The 19904-nt window shown below is 44.6% G+C and overlaps 1 protein-coding gene across 5 annotated transcripts in view; it reads left to right on the top strand.

Annotated features, from left to right (window-relative positions):
• LOC310691188 (C-type lectin BpLec-like) overlaps window positions 1-17840 on the top strand; it is a 30931-nt gene extending 13091 nt beyond the window's left edge. The window contains exons 1-7 of one of the 5 annotated variants that reach the window (XM_083470852.1): window positions 3557-3622; window positions 14140-14248; window positions 15381-15456; window positions 15695-15786; window positions 16065-16205; window positions 16433-16547; window positions 17579-17840. In XM_083470852.1, the coding sequence (XP_083326978.1) occupies window positions 15390-15456; window positions 15695-15786; window positions 16065-16205; window positions 16433-16547; window positions 17579-17646 (483 nt within the window). In that variant the 5' untranslated portion in view covers window positions 3557-3622; window positions 14140-14248; window positions 15381-15389 and the 3' untranslated portion in view covers window positions 17647-17840. Of the gene's footprint in view, window positions 1-1364; window positions 1874-3556; window positions 3623-14119; window positions 14249-15380; window positions 15457-15694; window positions 15787-16064; window positions 16206-16432; window positions 16548-17578 lie in introns of those variants that run through there. The other 4 variants (XM_083470854.1, XM_083470853.1, XM_083470851.1 and 1 more) reach the window with 4 other exon arrangements.
• Window positions 17841-19904: the final 2064 nt, after the last annotated feature.

Below are 19904 nucleotides of genomic sequence, written 5' to 3'. Positions count from 1 at the left end.
ATTTTATGGACTGACTTGTGACTGCGGCTTGTGACTTCATTTTTGTGACTGTGGCTTGTGACTTCGTTTTTGTTACTTGTTTTTGTGACTGCGTGGAACCCAGTTCAGCTACTGATTGATTGATTGTTTGACTTCAGAAATGGCTAAAAGCCCCCCATCCAAACAATGACTATCATCAGTGCACGTAAGGAAAAAATAATAATTTTAATTTTTACCATCTACAATACTGTCTTGTTTATTTTATAATTCAGTACATTGATTATTGGTTTTGGAACAGACTTCCCAGAACAGATTAAGTTTGGGAACCAAGGTACCACTGTACAGAAATGAAATATAAAACATAAAAGTGGTCATAATATACTATTAAAACTAAACTGCCCTCCCACCAGCATTTTTTTTTTAAACTGCAAATATAAAACAGATTAATGTGGGAATACTTTGGAGAAAAGGAAGGTTTTTCAGCCAACTTAACAATAGCTTGCTTGTTTCACTTCTAAAGCTCCTGTCTTCAAGTGTTTCCTATATGTGGCCTGAAAGGAGAGGTCCAGTCTAAATTTGGGTTTGACACCTCCAGGCACCTGGAGAGACTAAGGCACAGGAAGAGGTTCATCTTATTTGCTGACTGTCTATCCTGGTTCTTTTTTGGGGTGTTTTAAAAACAGTACCTTCCAATGAGGAAAAGACCCGCAAATCTGTCGCAACAAGTTTCACTCTTTTTTCTTTTTTCTTTTTTTAACATAACTTTGTTGAAATTCATAAGTAATGTACATAATATACATACTATACACACTCCTAATTCAGCAAAAATGAAAACAACCATATACTAATACTCTTCTTTGGATTCACAAAAATTAAACTTAGTTTAAATTTATGCAATCACTTTTTCCCTATCTTTTTACTAACATAAAATAGACTCCCTATCATTTCCCAATGTAAACTTTCTTTTTAGTATTGAATGTACTTAACGTTATTACCTTACTCTTTCTGTATTTTTTAATACCTTCTTACAACAGTTTGTACTCATTAACTTATTTCTTAATAATTACTTTAAACAAGGGTCGTTCAAATTCTGCCAAAGATATTATACCACTATTTTATTTCTGTAAATAACTCTGATACATATCCCATTTTTGAATAAATGATTGTCTTGTATTGCCTCTCAGTCTGTTGGTCAATTGCGCCATTTCTGCATATTCCTGTAATTTGCCTTGCCAATCTGATAAAGTTGGAACTCCCCCTGCCCCTTCCAGTTCATTGCAACCAGTGTTTGGGCTGCAGCTGTGGCGTATAGGAAGATTTCTCTTAATTTTTTTGGAATGGCTTTACCTAAAATACCCGGTAGGAAGGCCTCTGGCTTTTTTAAGAATGTTAACTTAAAGATCTTTTCCAGCTCATAATAAATAAGATTCCAAAACTCTCTGATTTTCCTGCATGTCCACCACATGTGGTATATACAGTGGTACCTCGGGTTAAGTACTTAATTCGTTCTGGAGGTCCGTTCTTAACCTGAAACTGTTCTTAACTGAGCTACCACTTTAGCTAATGGGGCCTCCTGCTGCACCGTCGGAGCACGATTTCTGTTCTCATCCTGAAGCAAAGTTCTTAACCTGAAGCACTATTTCTGGGTTAGGGGAGTCTGTAACCTGAAGCGTATGTAACCTGAAGCGTATGTAACCCGAGGTACCACTGTACTAAGGGAATGTGAGCATAAAAATGCACATATTTGTGAAAATTATATACAGAAATGTATTGTATTCGGGGGGGTACTGCTTGCAAAAATGTGCATATTGAGGAAATATGTACTAAAATGCTGATTAACTGGAAAAAAATAATAATAAACTGGAGCAGAATTTAAGACTGGAAGAATGAGAAACTGGGAGAAATTTATATGAACAAATTTGTCCATCCCTATTTGTGCCTTGGCACTAATTTTAATAGCTACACCTCTCACATAGGTGGCCCACTGCTGCTCTCCAGTGTTCACTATGTGGCATCATACTCCTCTTCTGTTCTCATAGGTAACAAGCAATAAACTTAGTAAACGTCATATCACATACACCAGGCAGGGGCATATGAAGGGGGGTGGAGGAGGCGGGTTGCCCAGGCACCACTCTGGGGGGTGTGACAAGATGGCACACTGCCTCCCCCCAGCTGTAGAGCGGCCTAGGGCGCATGCACAGTTAATATGGGTGCCGCTTGAGTAGCGTCCGTATGGGCTGCCATTCATGCGCAGTCCGTACGGGGTGCTGCTCACACAGTATCCTTACGGGCTGCCGCTCACACGGCAACCGTATGGGCTGCAGTGCGTGCGTAGTCTGTACGCACATTGCGTGTGCACCGCCAGGCAATTTGCCCCACCCCTCGGTGCCCCCAGGTGCCGGAGAGGGTTCCTCCGCCACTGACACCAGGCATGTCCCAAGTCCGTTTCAAGGGCCTAGTCACAATGAATTAATCCGGCCCCTGTGGCAGTATATGTCCTGGGGTAAAATTATTTAAAAAGCTCACCAATTAATCAAAAAATTAAAAAGCTCACAAATTAATCCGGCCCCTGTGGTAATATATGTCCTGGGGTAAAATCCTTTAAAAAGCTCACCAACTTTGGGGTAAAAACTTCAATCCTCAAAAAAGCTTCATCAAATCTGGCCCTCTTTGAAATAAGTTTGGGCACCCCTGGCATACACAGATCAAGTATCTACACTACTGTGAAGGGGGGGGGGGGACAAGTGTACTGAAAATAGTAGTTTTAAGAAGGAGACTGCTGATTGGCAAACACTTGCAGAATTGTTAAATCATGCGCTGCATGCTAAATCATGTGCTACGTGTGCTTCCACAGAGAAGACAGTGGTTTTTAACATGGAGACTGTGTACCCTGCAAGTGTCCTGGAAAAACTGGGACATCCTGGTTTTTTTTAACCACAAGAGAATGGTGGCCATTTTGGTTACTGTCAGGGAACTGTCATCGGAAGGACGGGAGGTGGAAGGGCTCACACAGGTTGGGAGAGACTCAGCAGCGGAAGAGGGAACCAGCAGGGGGAGACGAGGTGATCCGAGGGAAAGTGAGCAGGAGGGATGGCTCAGGGACACTTCCAGCGAGGGTAGTGGGGAGGTTTCAGGACCTGTAGGGACACCCACCCCACGCCGGAAACTGTCACGCAGAGAGTCCAGAAGACGTGTTTCCGTTAAGGAGCTTTTATGTTGGAAGAGATTTCGAAAGCAACCACTTTCGGAATCTGCCAGCGACTGACGGAGCCATGCTTAAGGGGCTCCGTTACAGACAGAGGTTTGCGGACTTGAGCAAACTCTGAGGGACTTGGTTTTTACGCACAAGCAGCTCATCATCCCATCACAGTTACCATGATCTCACAAGATTTTGTGGCACAATTTCCCCCAATCTTGTGTGGCTCCCCAAAATGCACATTTTTGGGGAGCCATGGGCGAAAAAAGGGCAGCAACTGTGGCATGGAAATGTGAGAGATTGCAGCAATCAAAATGGCCATCGTGCTTCTGCAATTGAAAAATGGAAAGATGGGGTCTGGGAAGATGGCACCCCAGATTTTGGCTTCCAAGTGCTGGAGGGCTGTGAAGTTGCCAACCACTTTTAGTACTGCTAAATCAAGTGCCGGTGAGTACTATACACATTTCCACTTTCTCATTTTTGATGGCTGACACCTACCACTTTTCAAATTGGTTACATATTTGTTGTGCCATTTAAAAGGAAGTTCTCGTCTGCAGAATAATTGTGTGTACATAGGTAATAAACAAATAAGGAAGTTTGCACTAAAAATTAAATAGATTTGCATGCAAAAGTAAATTATTAACAACACAGAACTGCATACCTAAACTGCTCATAGTGCTGTTATAGAAGTTGTATGCTTGCAGCAAATCTAAGAAAGGAATCAATGAGACTGTCGACATGCAACAAACATTAGTAAAAGTTACATAACATAAATTCAACGGTAAAAGGTAAAAAGGTAAAGGACCCCTGGACAGTTAAATCCAGTCAAAAGCGACTATGGGGTTGTGGTGCTCATCTTGCTTTCAGACCGAGGGAGCCAGCGTTTGTCCACAGACAGCTTTCCGGGTCATGTGGCCAGCATGACTAAACTGCTCCTGGTGCAACTGGACACTGTGTTGGAAACCAGAGTGCATGGAAACGCCCTTTAGCTTCCCGCAGCAGCGGTACATTTTTATCTACTTGCACTGGTGTGCTTTCCAACTGCTAGGTTGTCAGGAACTGGGATGGAGCAACTGGAGCTCACTCCATTAGGGGGATTCAAACTGCCAACCTTCTGATTGGCAAACCCAAGAGGCTCAGTGATTTAGACCACAGTGCAGGAGCACACCCACCCTAAAATGAACTATATTAAGTTTATTTTCTAAAGTGAGAAGTAAGGTAAAGGGACCCCTGACCATTAGGTCCAGTTGCGGATGACTCTGGGGTTGCGGCGCTCATCTCGCTTTATTGGCCGAGAGAGCTGGCATACAGCTTCCGGGTCATGTGGCCAGCATGACAAAGCCACTTCTGGCAAACCAAAGCAGTGCACAGAAATGCCGTTTACCTTCCTGCCAGAGCGGTACCTATTTATCTACTCGCACTGGCATGCTTTCGAACTTCTAGGTTGGCAGGAGCCGGGACTGAGCAACGGGAGCTCACTCCGTCGCAGGGATTCAAACCGTTGACCTTCTGATCAGCAAACCCTAGACTCTGTGGTTTAACCCACAGCGCCATCCACGTCCCAAAAAGTGAGAAGTATAGACCTACAAATAAAAAGAGCATAGATTCTTACATAATGGCAGCCAGTGGCATTCCGCAATACAGCAATGACCAAACATTTGCCAGCACATTTCAAAGCTACATTTGGTTGATGGACGTTTGAGACACACTGAGGAAGTATTTCAGTTGTACTGTTGCACAGCTGCAGTTCCCACCAGTGTGTGTGTGTGTGTGTGTGTGTGTGTGTGTGTGTGTGTGTGTGTGTATCTCCATTCCAGGACCAGACCACCCAAGAAGAAGCTGCCTCTGGTGGCAGAATGCCAGGAGGTTGCACCACTGCAGGTGCCCTGTTGCCCCAGCCCTGGTGGAAATTGGTGGCGGTAGCAGTGGTAGCTTCCACTTCTTCACTTCTTCATAATATTTATATTTCATTAAGGTGATTTCAGTTAAAAGAAATAAAGTGATATGGGGGGGGGAGAGAGAGAGAGAGAGAGAGAGAGAGAGAGAAGGAAAAGTTAGAGGAAGAAAAACAACAAAGATAATAATAATAATAATAATAATAATAATAATAATAATAATAATAATAATTTATTATTTATACCCCGCCCATCTGGCTGAGTTTCCCCAGCCACTCTGGGCAGCTCCCAATCAGTGTTAAAAACAGTACAGCGTTACATATTAAAAACTTCCCTGAACAGGGCTGCCTTAAGATGTCTTCTGAATGTCAGGTAATTATTTATCTCTTTGACATCTGATGGGAGGGCGTTCCACAGGGCGGGCGCCACTACCGAGAAGGCCCTCTGTCTGGTTCCCTGTAACTTGGCCTCTTGCAGTGAGGGAACCGCCAGAAGGCCCTCGGCGCTGGATCTCAGTGTCCGGGCTGAACGATGGGGGTGGAGATGCTCCTTCAGGTATACAGGACCGAGGCCGTTTAGGACTTTAAAGGTCAGCACCAACACTTTGAATTGTGCTTGGAAACGTGCTGGGAGCCAATGCAGATCTCTCAGAACCAGTGTTATGTGGTCCCGGCGGCCACTCCCAGTCACCAGTCTAGCTGCCGCATTCTGGATTAATTGCAGTTTCCAGGTCACCTTCAAAGGTAGCCCCACGTAGAGCGCGTTGCAGTAGTCCAAGCGTGAGATAACTAGAGCATGCACCACTCTGGTGAGACAGTTCGCGGGCAGGTAGGGTCTTAGCCTGCGTACCAGGTGGAGCTGGTAGACAGCTGCCCTGGACACAGAGTTAACCTGCACCTCCATGGACAGCTGTGAGTCCAGAATGACTCCCAGGCTGCGCACCTGGTCCTTCAGGGGCACAGTTACCCCATTCAAGACCAGGGAATCCCCCACACCAACCCGCTCCCTGTCCCCCAAAAACAGTACTTCTGTCTTGTCAGGATTCAACCTCAATCTGTTAGCCGCCATGCATCCTCCAATCGCCTCCAGGCACTCACACAGGACCTTCACCGCCTTCACTGTTTCTGATTTAAAGGAGAGGTAGAGTTGGGTGTCATCTGCATACTGATGAACACCCAGTCCAAACCCCCTGATGATCTTTCCCAGTGGCTTCATATAGATATTAAAAAGCATGGGGGAGAGCACAGAACCCTGAGGCACCCCACAAGTGAGAGCCCAGGGGTCTGAACACTCATCCCCCCACCACCACTTTCTGGACACGGCCCAGGAGGAAGGAGCGGAACCACTGTATGACAGTGCCCCCAGCTCCCAGCCCCTCTAGACGGTCCAGAAGGATGTTATGGTCGATGGTGTCAAAGGCCGCTGAGAGATCCAGCAGAACTAGGAAACAGCTCTCACCTTTGTCCCTAGCCCGCCGGAGATCATCAACCAGCGCGACCAAGGCAGTTTCAGTCCCATGGTGAGGCCTGAATCCCAACTGGAAGGGATCCAAATGGTCCGTTTCCTCCAGGCGTGCTTGGAGTTGTTCATATACATATACAAATGAAAATATACCCCCCAAAAGAGCAATAAATGATATTCCCATGTATTCTTGTATTATTTGGTATAGTGTTATTGTCCTAGTGCTTATGTAAATACTAATAGCCTACTACATTTTGTATAAGCTCATCCCAAATGTCATCGTATTTATCCATACAGAGTCTGTGCCTGTAAGCAGTCAGTTCATACATTGCCAGTGATATCATATCATCTGTCCATTGACTGAAGGGTATCATATCTTTATTTTTCCAATTCCTCAATATTCCTTCTCTTGGCCACCATCAGGGCACGGAAAATCCATTTCCATTGTCCCATTGATCATTGCCACACTGCAGGTATATAGTTCAATAAAATATTCTCCGCTGAACGATTTAACTTTTTCTGCACAGTCATAGTTACACAATCCAGCACTTTCTTCCAAAACCTGTTAAGTAAATAATACTGTACAAACATGTGTTTCAGAGAGGCATTGTCCTTGCCACATCTCCAACACTGAGCTATCTTAGCTAACCCTTTTTTTTATACAACCGTAAAGGGGTCCAATAAACTCTAAATATTATTTTATGTTGTATTAGTCTTAATTTTAAATCTAATGACACCTTAGCTATTGGAGCTAGCACATTTTCCCACTGTCTGGTTAATAATGGAAGTTCCAATTCTTTATCCCAATCATCTCTTACAGTCTGCATATTAAACGTGTGTATTGCTTAACAGATATCTATAAAAAGTACCGTATTTTTCGCTCTATAACACGCATCTGACCATAACACGCATGTAGTTTTTAGAGGAGGAAAACGAGGAAAAAATATTCTAAATGAAACAGTGGGTGTATGATTTTTATGGTTCATGCTGTGGCCACAGACATGTGATCTGACAGTGAGTTTGGGGTAACCCAATGCAAAAATCCTGAGGATCCATGTGGATCCGTGCTTTGTAACCATGTTTTAAGTGGGGAGGGAAGGAAAAGAACTCAAGGGACAAGGAGCTTTTCCGCGGGGAGGAGGGAGGGAAGAGCACTGTTGCTTTAAAGGTATACTTAAGGTATTTGCCCTGTGCCTGGGTTTTTTTCCATTTAACAGTTTGCAGCCTTTTCCTTCCGCTCCTTGTTTTGAGGCAGAATAGATTTGAGCAAGTGAGGAGGACTTTGATTCCAGGGGATTCGCCATTAGCTGTGTAAAAGTGCTCCTCCTTGCAGCCTGAATGATAAGCAGCCAGCAGCAGCAATAGAATGGAGCACAAAAAAGCGATAGGGGCACTAGGACCCAGACAATGTTCAAATCTATCCTGCCTGAAAACAAGCTGCTCCCTCCCAGCCGATCAGCTGAGACGTGGGGGATTTGCGAAGTTTTCCCCTCTCCCTCATTCCCTCCCCAGCCTTTTTTTTTACTTCCTGGTTTTCACTGCGTGGCTCAGAGCTCGAGGTTGGTTTTATTTTGCTGCTGGTTGCTTAAATTTTATCTTTCCTGCCGTCTCTCTGCAGCCTCATTGCTCTGTTTAGAGAGCGCCCAGACCTTTGCTAGCGTCTGTCCCTCCTCCCGTGTAAGCGGCTGCTGCCGGCTTTGCTGCTATGGCTCTCCTTCCCTCCCTCCTTCCTGGCTCCAGGTCGCTTTAAAGAAAGCAAAGTGAGAGCCTCGTAGAGCGTGTAAGTGGCTCCCGCTTTGCCTGACTGACGGCAGCCATGGCTCTGATCCGTGCATTCGCTCCTTAACACGCACAGGCATTTTCCCTTACTTTCTCAGAGCAAAAAAGTGCGTGTTTTGGAGCGAAATTTACGGTAATTGCTGGCTTTTTATTTTTGAATGAGCTGTCCAATTGCTCCAATATCTCAGGTATCTTGGAAGCTGAAAAGGCTGACGATCCTAACACACTTGTTAGGAGATGTTGTAATTTAAGATATTGCCATTGGGCTGCATCTGATAGAAGATATTTTTGTCATAAAATAGCAAAAGTATAAAAGTCACCTTCCCCATCTATCAGTTGGTCCAATGTCAATACACCTACTTCCATCCAATTTTTACCATATCACCATATGTTTTGCAATTCTTAATGTGGGGTTTCCCCACAGAGTAAGTTTAGAATGTGAAAATGGATGAAATTTGTTTTTATTAGCCAATATATTCCATATTCTTTTAAGTTAAGGTTACCAGATGTCCCCATTTCCTGGGGACAGTCCCCGGATTTACAAATCAGTCCCCATACAAAATCCATTGACGTTGAAAAGTGTCCCTGGATTCATTGGAAAAAATCTGGTAACCTTATTGTAAGTGATTTAATTGTTTCCAGAGTCACCTGAGATTTCAGATATTTTGGTCCTAATACTGTATTGTCCAACCAGCCCAAGGTGCTATGTACATATATTCTAGGGTTGCCCACATTGGAAAATTAGGGCCAACAGTGGGATTCAAATATTTAGAATATTTAGAATCTCACAATGTTGTCTAAAGGCGTGAGTCAGGGGCTCTAAACAAATATTAAAAAGCAAAGGTGAGTCTGGTTCCTTGAGCCAACGGCTTCCAACCACAGAATGCAAACACAGCATATATATATATATATATATATATATATATATATATATATATATATGGGTCTGGTGACTTCTGTTTCAGTGTATCTGAAGAACGTGCATGCACACGAAAGCTCATACCAATAACTAACTTAGTTGGTCTTTAAGGTGCTACTGGAAGGATTTTTGTTTTTTATTTTATTTTATTTTATTTATTTTGTTTCGACTACGGCAGACCGACAGAGCTACCTACCTGTAACTACAGCTATTATGTATCTTCTTAAGGCACATAGTGATAAGGAACATAGCAACAGCCTTTCTTAGCAAGGGAGACTCCCAACAGAATATTAAAAGCATGATAAAACATCAAATGTTAAAAACTTCCCTAAACAGGGCTGCCTTCAGATGTCTTCTAAAAGTCAGATAGTTGTTTATTTCCTTGACATCTGACGGGAAGGCGTTCCACAAAGGCAAACCAATAATCCCCCTCCCACAAAAAAACATTTTAAAATCTATTGAATGTTAAGCAGCCAACGTGTTGTTGAAATAAGACTAATACGAATCCCTAATATTATACAACTGAAATACATTTATGGGTCTAAAATATTCCTACATGGTAGCTAGAAAACTTCATTTGCTGTAGAATGTGGCTGCCCGAGTCCTAATGAAGTGAGTCAATTGGATTCTAGGACACCATTATTGCATCAGCAATCTGATATTGGCAATTTTTTTTGGGAAAAATAATATTAGCATGTTTAAATACCATGGTGGGGAAAGAGCTAAAATTTTCAGAAGATAACATAATCTTAAACTATATACCTAATATGTGGGGCTTGACAATCGGTCAGCATAAATGGATTCTCCATGCTCTCACATCTGCAAAAAGACTGATATATTGGAAGGACAAAAACATGCCTCCCTTTGATCAATTGATAGATGACATGAGAACTCTTGAAACCCATGAAGGGATCGTCCTCAGACAAAGATTATGCATGGAGAAATTGAATGATATTTGGAATGTATTTGTCAAAACCATGGTGACACATGGGTTAACACAGACTTTAGGAAAACAAAAAGTTTATCCATCTACATATATACTATATAGTTTTGTAGCTTTAATTAACTTTTATGGTTATTTTGTTTAAAAAATAAAAACATAGTTGGTCAAGTGGGCATACACAGAACTGTAAATACGCAATATTTGACATCCAGTATCTGATATCAGATGGTAGTTAGCCTCCTGCAAATATTAACCTTGCAGAGGTAAATATTTTACTTTGGTATTTTTATACTCCATATTTGATACTTTTGGCCCAAATCCAGTGAGGATTATAAGCTGATTTTGGGCTCTCTGCCCCTACTAAAATCCACGGGTTAGGGAGCCCGCGCTCGCTCGGCTTGGCGAGGAGGTCGCGGAAGGGGGAGAGCGAAGCCTTCTGCCGCGGGCAAAAAAAGGAGAGGAAGCCGGGCGGGCAGGCGGGCGGGGGGGCTGGCTGGCTGGCGGGGGTCTGGCTGCGCCTGCTGCTGCCGTTGCCGCTGCTGCCGGGCATTGACAGCTTGGCGAAGTGGAGGGAGAGGAGCTTTATGGTAATTGCGGCTCTCTCTCCACTGGCCGCCTGGGTAGTGAGCCGAGCCGAGCAGGGAGTCTGGCGAGGGGACCGGAAGAGACTTTTCCACCTCGCCTGGTCAAAAAGGAGAGCGGAGTCTCCTCAGGGCGCCCTCAGGCAGGGCAGGGCAAGGCAAGCAGAGCGAGGAGGAGAGAGAGGGGAAGGGGGGGGGGGAAGCAGCCAGGAAACGCTGCGGTGTGGAGGAGGAATCAATTAAGGAGAGAAAGCGAAAAGCCTTGGAGAAAGGGAAAAAAGGAAAGAAAAGAGGCAGCTCCAGGAGAGCGCGGGGGAAAGAGAAGCCTCGCTGCTGCTGCTTGGGAGAGTAAATTACTGTACTTACCTTGCCCCGGATTAGGGGGCGCAAATTAATTGCCTTGCCCCGGGTTAGGGGGCGCAAATTACTTGCCTTGCCCCGGGTGCTGATAACCCACGCTATGCCGCTGTCTAAAGCCATTTGCACATAACAAAATATTTATTTTATCAAAGTAATTGTTGAACTGAAATACAATTAAGAAGAAGTATATCAATAGTGAAATACAATTAAGATGAAGTATATTAATTGTGAAATAATTATTAAGCTCTAACTTAAAATGATTTTTTATTCATAACAAACTTAAAACAGTGGACCCTCCGGTTACGAACTTAATTTGTTCAGGGGGTCCGTTTGCACCCCGAAAATAATGCAAATGGAGGTGTGCTTCTGCGCCCGCACACGGCTTGATTGAGTGCTTCTGAGCATGCACACACACCGAAACGTTTGCCGTGGCCGTAACCCGAAGATTCCATATCCAGAAGGGGTTACATAAGTAGAGGTACAACTGTAATGCAAACACATGGGCATTTGGCAATAACAAAAGTTCCTTTAGAAACACAGTTTACAAAGACTTATAATCTAGTCTCTAGAAACTTGCTATAACATGAAATAATAATAGGTGTAAATATATATAATAATCAGCAAACCAGTGATATATTAGGGAGCAGACTAGCATTACTTACATCATAGGAGCCTACACAACACAAAACACTGTTGCTGTATGTAGGTTTTATTTTATTGGTTTTTAATCTTATATTTTGGAAATGTACATCCAGTTGTTGTTTTTCCTTTAATTTTTTTTGGGCCCCCCAAGAGAGTGGGGCCCTAAGCTATAGCTTGTTTAGCTTATACGTAAATCCTGCACTGGGAGTACCTGAAGAACATTGGTAGGTAAAGAAGGTGAAGTACTCAGCTCTTCCCATTTTCATGTAAATATGACACATCACCAAACATCTGAATAACAAATGTGTTCAGCTTTACAGAAGTGATCTTCACAAAGGTAGCTTCCCAGAATTTGTGCCACATGGAGTCACCTGCCACAGATCCCTCAAATATGGCTGAGGGTTCTCAAAAGCATTCCAAGGCACACACACTATACTCAGGTAAGTCTTGTCGAGTGTCATCCTTGCAGCTCATGAAATAAGGGTGCAACTCTGAGGATGTAGCACTGCACCCGGGAACTGTAGTGTGATGCCTTTTCAAGGCTCACAAACACATTAGTTGGAGAAATAGAAAGTAAGATTTATTACTGACAGCAACAGGCATGGCGGAGTATTCTCACAAAGGCTGGACCCTGAGCTATGGAGCCCAGGGCTTTTATACCTTTTTCCTTAAGCATTACATATTCATATATTGTGCCAGAAATCAGCCGATTAGCCTGGACAGCCCATTAATGGTTACTTCTGCTTTTTCTTGCTAAAGCTCAGCATTTCTGTTACCTTTCCATATTAGGCATTTCCTAGGCAATATGCTATAGGCAAGCAAAAAAACCTTTTGCAAAACATCCTGGGTGACAAAGCTGGTGACTTCTGTTTCAGTATATCTGAACGTGCATTCACAAAAAGCTCATACTAATACCGTATTTTTCGCTCTATAACACGCATCTGACCATAACACGCATGTAGTTTTTAGAGGAGGAAAACGAGGAAAAAATATTCTAAATGAAACAGTGGATGTATGATTTTTATGGTTCATGCTGTGGCCACAGACATGTGATCTGACAGTGAGTTTGGGGTAGCCCAATGCAAAAATCCTGAGGATCCATGTGGATCCGTGCTTTGTAACCACATTTTAAGTGGGGAGGGAAGGAAAAGAACTCAAGGGACAAGGAGCTTTTCCGTGGGGAGGAGGGAGGGAAAGAGCACTGTTGCTTTAAAGGTATACTTAAGGTATTTGCCCTGTGCCTGGGTTTTTTTTCCATTTAACAGTTTGCAGCCTTTTCCTTCCGCTCCTTGTTTTGAGGCGGAATAGATTTGAGCAAGTGAGGAGGACTTGGGATTGCAGGGGATTTGCCATTAGCTGTGTAAAAGTGCTCCTCCTTGCAGCCTGAATGGTAAGCAGCCACCAGCAGCAGCAATAGAATGGAGCACAAAAAAGCGGTAGGGGCACTAGGACCCAGACAATGCTCAAATCTATCCTGCCTGAAAACAAGCTGCTCCATCCCAGCCGATCAGCTGAGACGCGGGGGATTTGCGAAGTTTTCCCCTCTCCCTCATGCCCTCCCCAGCCTTTTTTTTTTTACTTCCTGGTTTTCACTGCGTGGCTCAGAGCTCGAGGTTGGTTTTATTTTGCTGCTGGTTGCTTAAATTTTATCTTTCCTGCCGTCTCTCTGCAGCCTCATTGCTCTGTTTAGAGAGCGCGCAGACCTTTGCAAGCGTCTCTCCCTTCCGTGTAAGCGGCTCCCTCCTTCCTGGCTCCAGGTCGCTTTAAAGAAAGCAAAGTGAGAGCCTCGTAGAGCGTGTAAGTGGCTCCCGCTTTGCCTGACTGACGGCAGCCATGGCTCTGATCCGTGCATTCGCTCCTTAACACGCACAGGCATTTTCCCTTACTTTCTCGGAGCAAAAAAGTGCGTGTTTTGGAGCGAAATTTACGGTAACTAACTTAGTTGGTCTCTAAGGTGCTACTGGAAGGATTTTTTAAATTTTTAAATTTTATTTATCTTATTTTGTTTCAGCTATGGCAGACCAACATAGCTACCTACCTGTAACTACAGCTATTATGTACCGGTATCTTCTTAAGGCACATAGTGATAAGGCACATAGCAACAGCCTTTCTTAGCATGAGGAACTACAACACAGCAACGAGGCACTGCAATATGCTTTCCCTGAGCATGCTTACCACAAGCACACCCATTCCATTGGCATTTCCTTTATATACCTTATATAAATACCTATTTTCTCATGCTGTTTATGTATGTTGATCATATCTAGAGTATTTACTTTCCTAGCACCTGACAGAAAGAAATCCTTTGGATGCTAATACGCAAATTTTGTGGTTTTCAGGGGAATTGGTAATAACCCTTTTCTCTATTTATCCGTATTCCATAGAAGGACAACTGCCCCACCCCTCAAAGGCTATATAAGAATGTAGGCAGCAGCTGGGGAGACAGCCTTGCTTGTGCAAAAATATCCATCACTTGAAGGGAACAGAACTTGGGTAAGTTGGATGTGACCACAAATTCACTTTTGGCACTGTGGTCACTGATTTATATTTTGTTTGGGGGCTATCACTAGCAGTACACCCACCCATCTACACCTTTTGCCAGCAAAGTCCCCCCGAGTCCCCCCAGGGGATTTCCCTCTTCTAGTTCAATCCTAAATGGGATGGGGTGGTGCAAATTAGTGAGTTGTCTTCCACCTCCAAACATGGCTCTAGCCATGGCAGAAGTTATTTGTGGTTGAGATGACTTAGTAGTCATTGGCTCCATTGGGATGGGGGTATTCAATACACCATCTCTAGGCAGGTGTTGAAGAGGACCAAATCCTGTCACCTCTTTGACAAACAGTGAAACATTTGATCCAGTGGATTGAAAGCCACCTTCATCCTGAGGACATTCACTTTGGGGAATGAACAGTGGAGGTCTACCTCAGCTCACCAAACTATCCAAGCCCTTCTGCCATTAAAGTTCTAATTTGCCAGAAGATAGGCAACTCTGTTAGTATTATTCTGCTCATAATATAAAAGTGGATCAATATAAGTCCCCACAGATACCATTCACTTCAAGCAACTCTAGAAAGGTGGGTATTGAGGTAATATTATGCACACATAAGGTAAAGGTAAAGAGACCCCTGACCATTAGGTCCAGTCATGGCCGACTCTGGGGTTGCAGCTCTCATCTCGCTTTATGGGCTGAGGGAGCCGGCGTACAGCTTCCGGATCATGTGGCCAGCATGACTAAGCCACTTCTGGCGAACCAGAGCAGCGCACGGAAACGTTTACCTTCCCGCCAGAGCGGTACCTATTTATCTACTTGCACTTTGACGTGCTTTCGAACTGCTAGGTTGGCAGGAGCAGTGACCGAGCAATGGGAGCTCACCCCATTGCAGGGATTGTAACCGCCAACCTTCTGATTGGCAAGTGTGTGGTTTAACCCACAGTGCCACCCACTTTTCTTTCTCTTTCCCTCTTCTTCCTCTAATCTTTCCACTTTTTGGAAGCTCAAATAAAGAAGAATTGTGATTTTAAATATAGAAAATATTTAAAACCCCTTCCTTCCATCATCACTTTGAATGAATGACCATCAACAAATAGACCAGCTGCACTTATGGTATGTTCCTTTTTCCCAAAGGTTAACAGGATGATGGGATTCACCATCAAGTTCAGCTTTTACCTTGGAATTCTGGTCTCCAGTTGTTTCACAGGAGGTGAGCATAATACCAAATTACCCAGAAGTCTGCTTGGAGTTAAGCAGTCATTAAAAAGTACTTCTTAGATTTTCAATGGAGTAGCCCAGCTCATGCTATTAAGACAAAGGAGCAGGATTTTTAAAACAGTATCTTTGAGTTTAAAATATTCAATGGAATCCCCAATTGTATTCACAAAGAGCAAGCTTCTTACTGCTTTGGTCCTCCCTTTCTACTTCTTTCTCCTTTCACCTTACAGCCAAGGCCAGCTCCTGCCCCAGGGACTGGATGCAAAACCAGGGCAACTGCTATGCATATTTCGATTATAAGATGTCATGGTATGAAGCTGAGGTAAGAAGCATGCCTCACCTACCAAACAATAATTGTATGTATGTTTGTGAAATTCCTATCAGATTTCTGGTTCCCTTGGAGCTGCGGTTTCCAATTAGCTAAGTACTGTGGACCCCCTGTTTTTCAAAAGTCAAGTCATGGACACCCTGCTTTTGAAAAATTTGATATCTCTATTGTAGTTTCTGTTATGGGATTTCTGTATTGAATTTCTCCCTGATCTGTACTGGTGGAATATGATAATGCTGGCAAATCATCTTTAATCTCTTCTCCATTCTTAGATTGAGTGCCAGAGCTATGGCCGTGGGACCCATCTTGCCTCCATTCTCACTGAGAAAGAGACAGCCTTGGTGGCCAAGCACATTGCCACATACCAGAAAAACCCAGGTCAGGTCTGGATTGGGCTCCATGATCCCCGTGAGGTGAGTTGCCTTCACTTACTCAGGTCATTGTCACAGAGAAGTGAACTCTTAGAATCATCATTCCACCCTTATCTTGAAAATCACCCAGGATGAATCTCATACACTACTTTTTGATTCTTTTCTATGGGGTTCCTCCTCTAATATCTCAACCATAACTGGCAATACCCATGATCTTGGCGCTCCTCATTACAAATGATTGCATGATCTATTCCATCTCTTTCACGCAGAATGGGCGTTGGAGGTGGGCTGATGAATCAACCTACAATTACCAAAACTGGTATCCACATCAGCCAGACAACGGAGGCCGCACAGAGTATTGTGTGGAACTGCTATCTAGCACAGGTAAGGAAGCCATTTGCAGGGATTAATATAAAGAATTGAGTATATTCTGTTCTCTTCATCAATTTCCAGGATTTTTATGGGGGGGAATTGCTCAGTGGGTTAGAGCATGGTGCTGATAACCCCAAAGTTGCAGATTCAATCCCCGTATGGGACAGCTGCATCTTCTTGTATTGCAGGGGGTTGGACTAGATGATCCACAGAGACCTTTCCAACTCTACAGTTCTATGATCTCACTTTAAAACTAGAACCATCAAAATCAATGCAATCTGGGTAGACTCTAGCAGCTCAAAAGCATACCAGTGCAAGTAGATAAACAGGTACCACTGTGATGGGAAGCTAAATGGCATTTCTATGCACTCTGGCTTCCATCACAGTGTCCCGTTGTGCCAGAAGCAGTTTAGACATGCTGCCTACATGACCCGGAAAGCTGTCTGTGGACAAACGTCGGCTCCCTCGGCCTGAAGAGAGATAAGCGCCACACCCCATAGTCACCTTTGACTGGGCTTAACCATCCAGGAGTCCTTTACCTTTACCTTTTACCTTTTGACTCCAAGTATGAGTTGGGTGGATGCAACCCTCAGCTTGGTGCTTCTCTGTTTCAAGGTTCACAATTCAATATATCTGTAGACCAGGCCAGCAGTGATCCCATTGCCAGTCATTTAGGGTCACTTTCAATCACACCACAAGGTAAATGGTTTTTCTACAGTCAGTCTTCATACTTTGACTGCATGTGATTATCATCACTTGCCTATTTTATCCAGAAAACAGTGGTTGCCACACACACTATGGATTGGATCATCCCATCGTTTTTCTGCTATGTTTCTTTAAGAAATGGTTAGGCTTAAAGAGCAGGTAACACTTTGAAGTGTTGTAGGTGAATGGCCTATAAATTATTGGTCAGCTAGGGGTCAAGCCTGCAATTTGGTACCAATTCCTTATTCCTACCCTAAGCTACATGCATTGGGGCAATAAACAATGGGGCAAGTAATTTTTGTTATGTCTTCAATTATAACTTTTGTCTTGAATTTTAGGTTTTCAGGAGTGGAATGATAGAGCCTGCAAGGCTCAGAACAACTTCATCTGCAAACAAGAACTCTGAAGGAGATGGTACTTCAGAACTATGTCTGCTAGAAAGTTGCTTTGACATCAGATGCCTTTCTGATATCATTCCCTCCTCCCCCATCCCTCAACATAAATGCCCAGTTGTCAATCATCACTTTCAAAATAAACATCCCTATGGAGATTATCTTCAGTTTTCCCCTTAACCTCAATAAACTTGCTTCCATGCATGTATTTCCTGGTGCACTGCTGTCCTTCTCTGTCCATCCAGGCTAACAGCTCCCCTTCTAAGACCACTAATCTCAAGCAGGGGCAATCCTTGAAATTCCCTCCCCAGGGAAGGGAGAAAACTATACCCAAACAGGGGCATCCTATCACTAAAAACTGCAAGACCACACGCTACCTAACCCCTGCAATGTTGTGGGGTGCTTGACCAATTTCCAGCACGCCAAAAGAAGGCTAATCAATGTAATTAGAACAAATTAACAGAACCAATTAGTTCTGGCCAGATGAGCTGGATTAATGGATCTAAACACTCCCATTTCTTGAGCCAACTTCCAGAGTCATGCTTTGGTCATGCAGCAAAGTTCAAGGAAACTCTTCTGTCCCCCACGTGCCACTGTGTGCTCCCAGTGTATGGACCCAGCATTCATACTGTGGCTCAGCTGGCTGACATTCATCCCAATGTGCCTTGCAAGCCAAACCCCACACTGGCTCTGATATTAAATTGATTGTTTCCTAAATCTACTCACCCACCTGGACCAAATGCCAATGAACCCAATTCAAACAAAAACACCACTATACAGTCACACAGATAACATCCAAGAGTTTGAAACAGACAAAAAGGAGAATACATGGTCCAATTAGTGTCACCCCTCCAAAAATAGGTTCTTACTCTTTTCCCCTATAAAGGCTCACACTACAAAGGGTGGGAGGATGGGTGTCTCAAAGAAAAGAGGGGAGAGTGTAGGGTGGAAAAAGCTTAAATATCCTGGTCTCCACTTCCCTCTATAGGGCAAAATGCCCTCACATGGTTGCCCACATGCCTCCATATGGGAGAGACCATCTGTCAGGGGTTTAGGAGCAGAGGCACGGGCAAGGGAGGAAACAGAGAGCGAAGGGGAGGAGGCAGAAGAAAAGATGAGTGATGACGACGACCCGAGATCTCCTAGTCTTTCCAGTGAATCAGAGGATTCACAGAAAGGAGCACCAGTGGCCAGGGCAAGGGGGGAGTCTAGGGGGGCACCCCAGGAAGATAGAGCCAGAGGGGACTCAGGGGGGAGCAGCTGGAAATCGGGACCAGCGTCACCGCCAGGAAGCAGGGAAGAGGAAAGGAGCCAGGGGGGAAGTGCTGGCAGCTCACCACAGGAGGGAGGGCATGAGTCAGGAGTGGCCACACCTCCATCGGGGAGCGAAGAAACGGTTAAGAGGAAAGTGGAAGGTTGGGCGCGCGCGCCAAGTTCAAATGCAGAGGAAGGCGGCGCAGTAAGCAGCCCCGAAAGGGAACCAGGTCCTAAAGCCCGGCGCAAGGAGGCAGGAGGGTCCGGGTCAGCGTCAGAAGAATCCCGGAAGGAAGAAGCCCCGGGGGGTAGAGGGACCCAGAGGAGGACAGTCAGGCGGAAAAGGTGGAGCAAGGCTAGGATATTAAGTTGGTGCACACGGGGCGGAGACTCAGACGGAGCTTCGCCGATCTAGCTACTAGACGTAGAGTTGCGCGCAGCAGCGTGAGAATGGAAACTGTAATTCAATAAAGACTTTTACTTAATGATCGCTGGCTAGCGTGATCCTCTGTGAGCTAGGATCTTCAAGCAGCTCTGACAGTAAGCTCCGTCTCCCGATTGTGGGCATCTACAGCCTCGAGGAGGGGAGAGAAACAGGTGGCTACTAGCGAGCTCACGAACGGCAGACGACATGACGGCTGAGCAGCAGATAGAGGAACTCAGAAAAGCAGTGGCACAACTGAATGCCGAGGCTCTCGCATCCAGGAAGAGAGAGGAGGAGGCAGCTGCCGCCTGCAGGGATCTCCAGGTCAGGTTAGACGTGCTGACAAAGCAGACACCCCGGCAGGAGGGAATTGGGTTGGCGAGACGGACAGGCGGGCTGGTCTCTCACTTCGATGGGAACCTGCAACAGTATCCCAACTTTAGAGCCGACGTACTGTGCGCACTGCAACTGCTGCATAAAGACTTTAGAGATGAGCAAGAGAGAGTGGGATTCATCATGTCCCATTTGCATGGGGATGCTAGAGCATGGCTACGCAATTTATGGAGAGATAAGGATCCGGCGCTCCAGAATGCA

The sequence above is a fragment of the Podarcis liolepis genome, assembly GCF_965112155.1.
Source record: "Podarcis liolepis genome assembly, chromosome: 13".
Taxonomy (NCBI): domain Eukaryota; kingdom Metazoa; phylum Chordata; class Lepidosauria; order Squamata; family Lacertidae; genus Podarcis; species Podarcis liolepis.
This window is presented reverse-complemented; position numbering and strand designations above follow the sequence as displayed.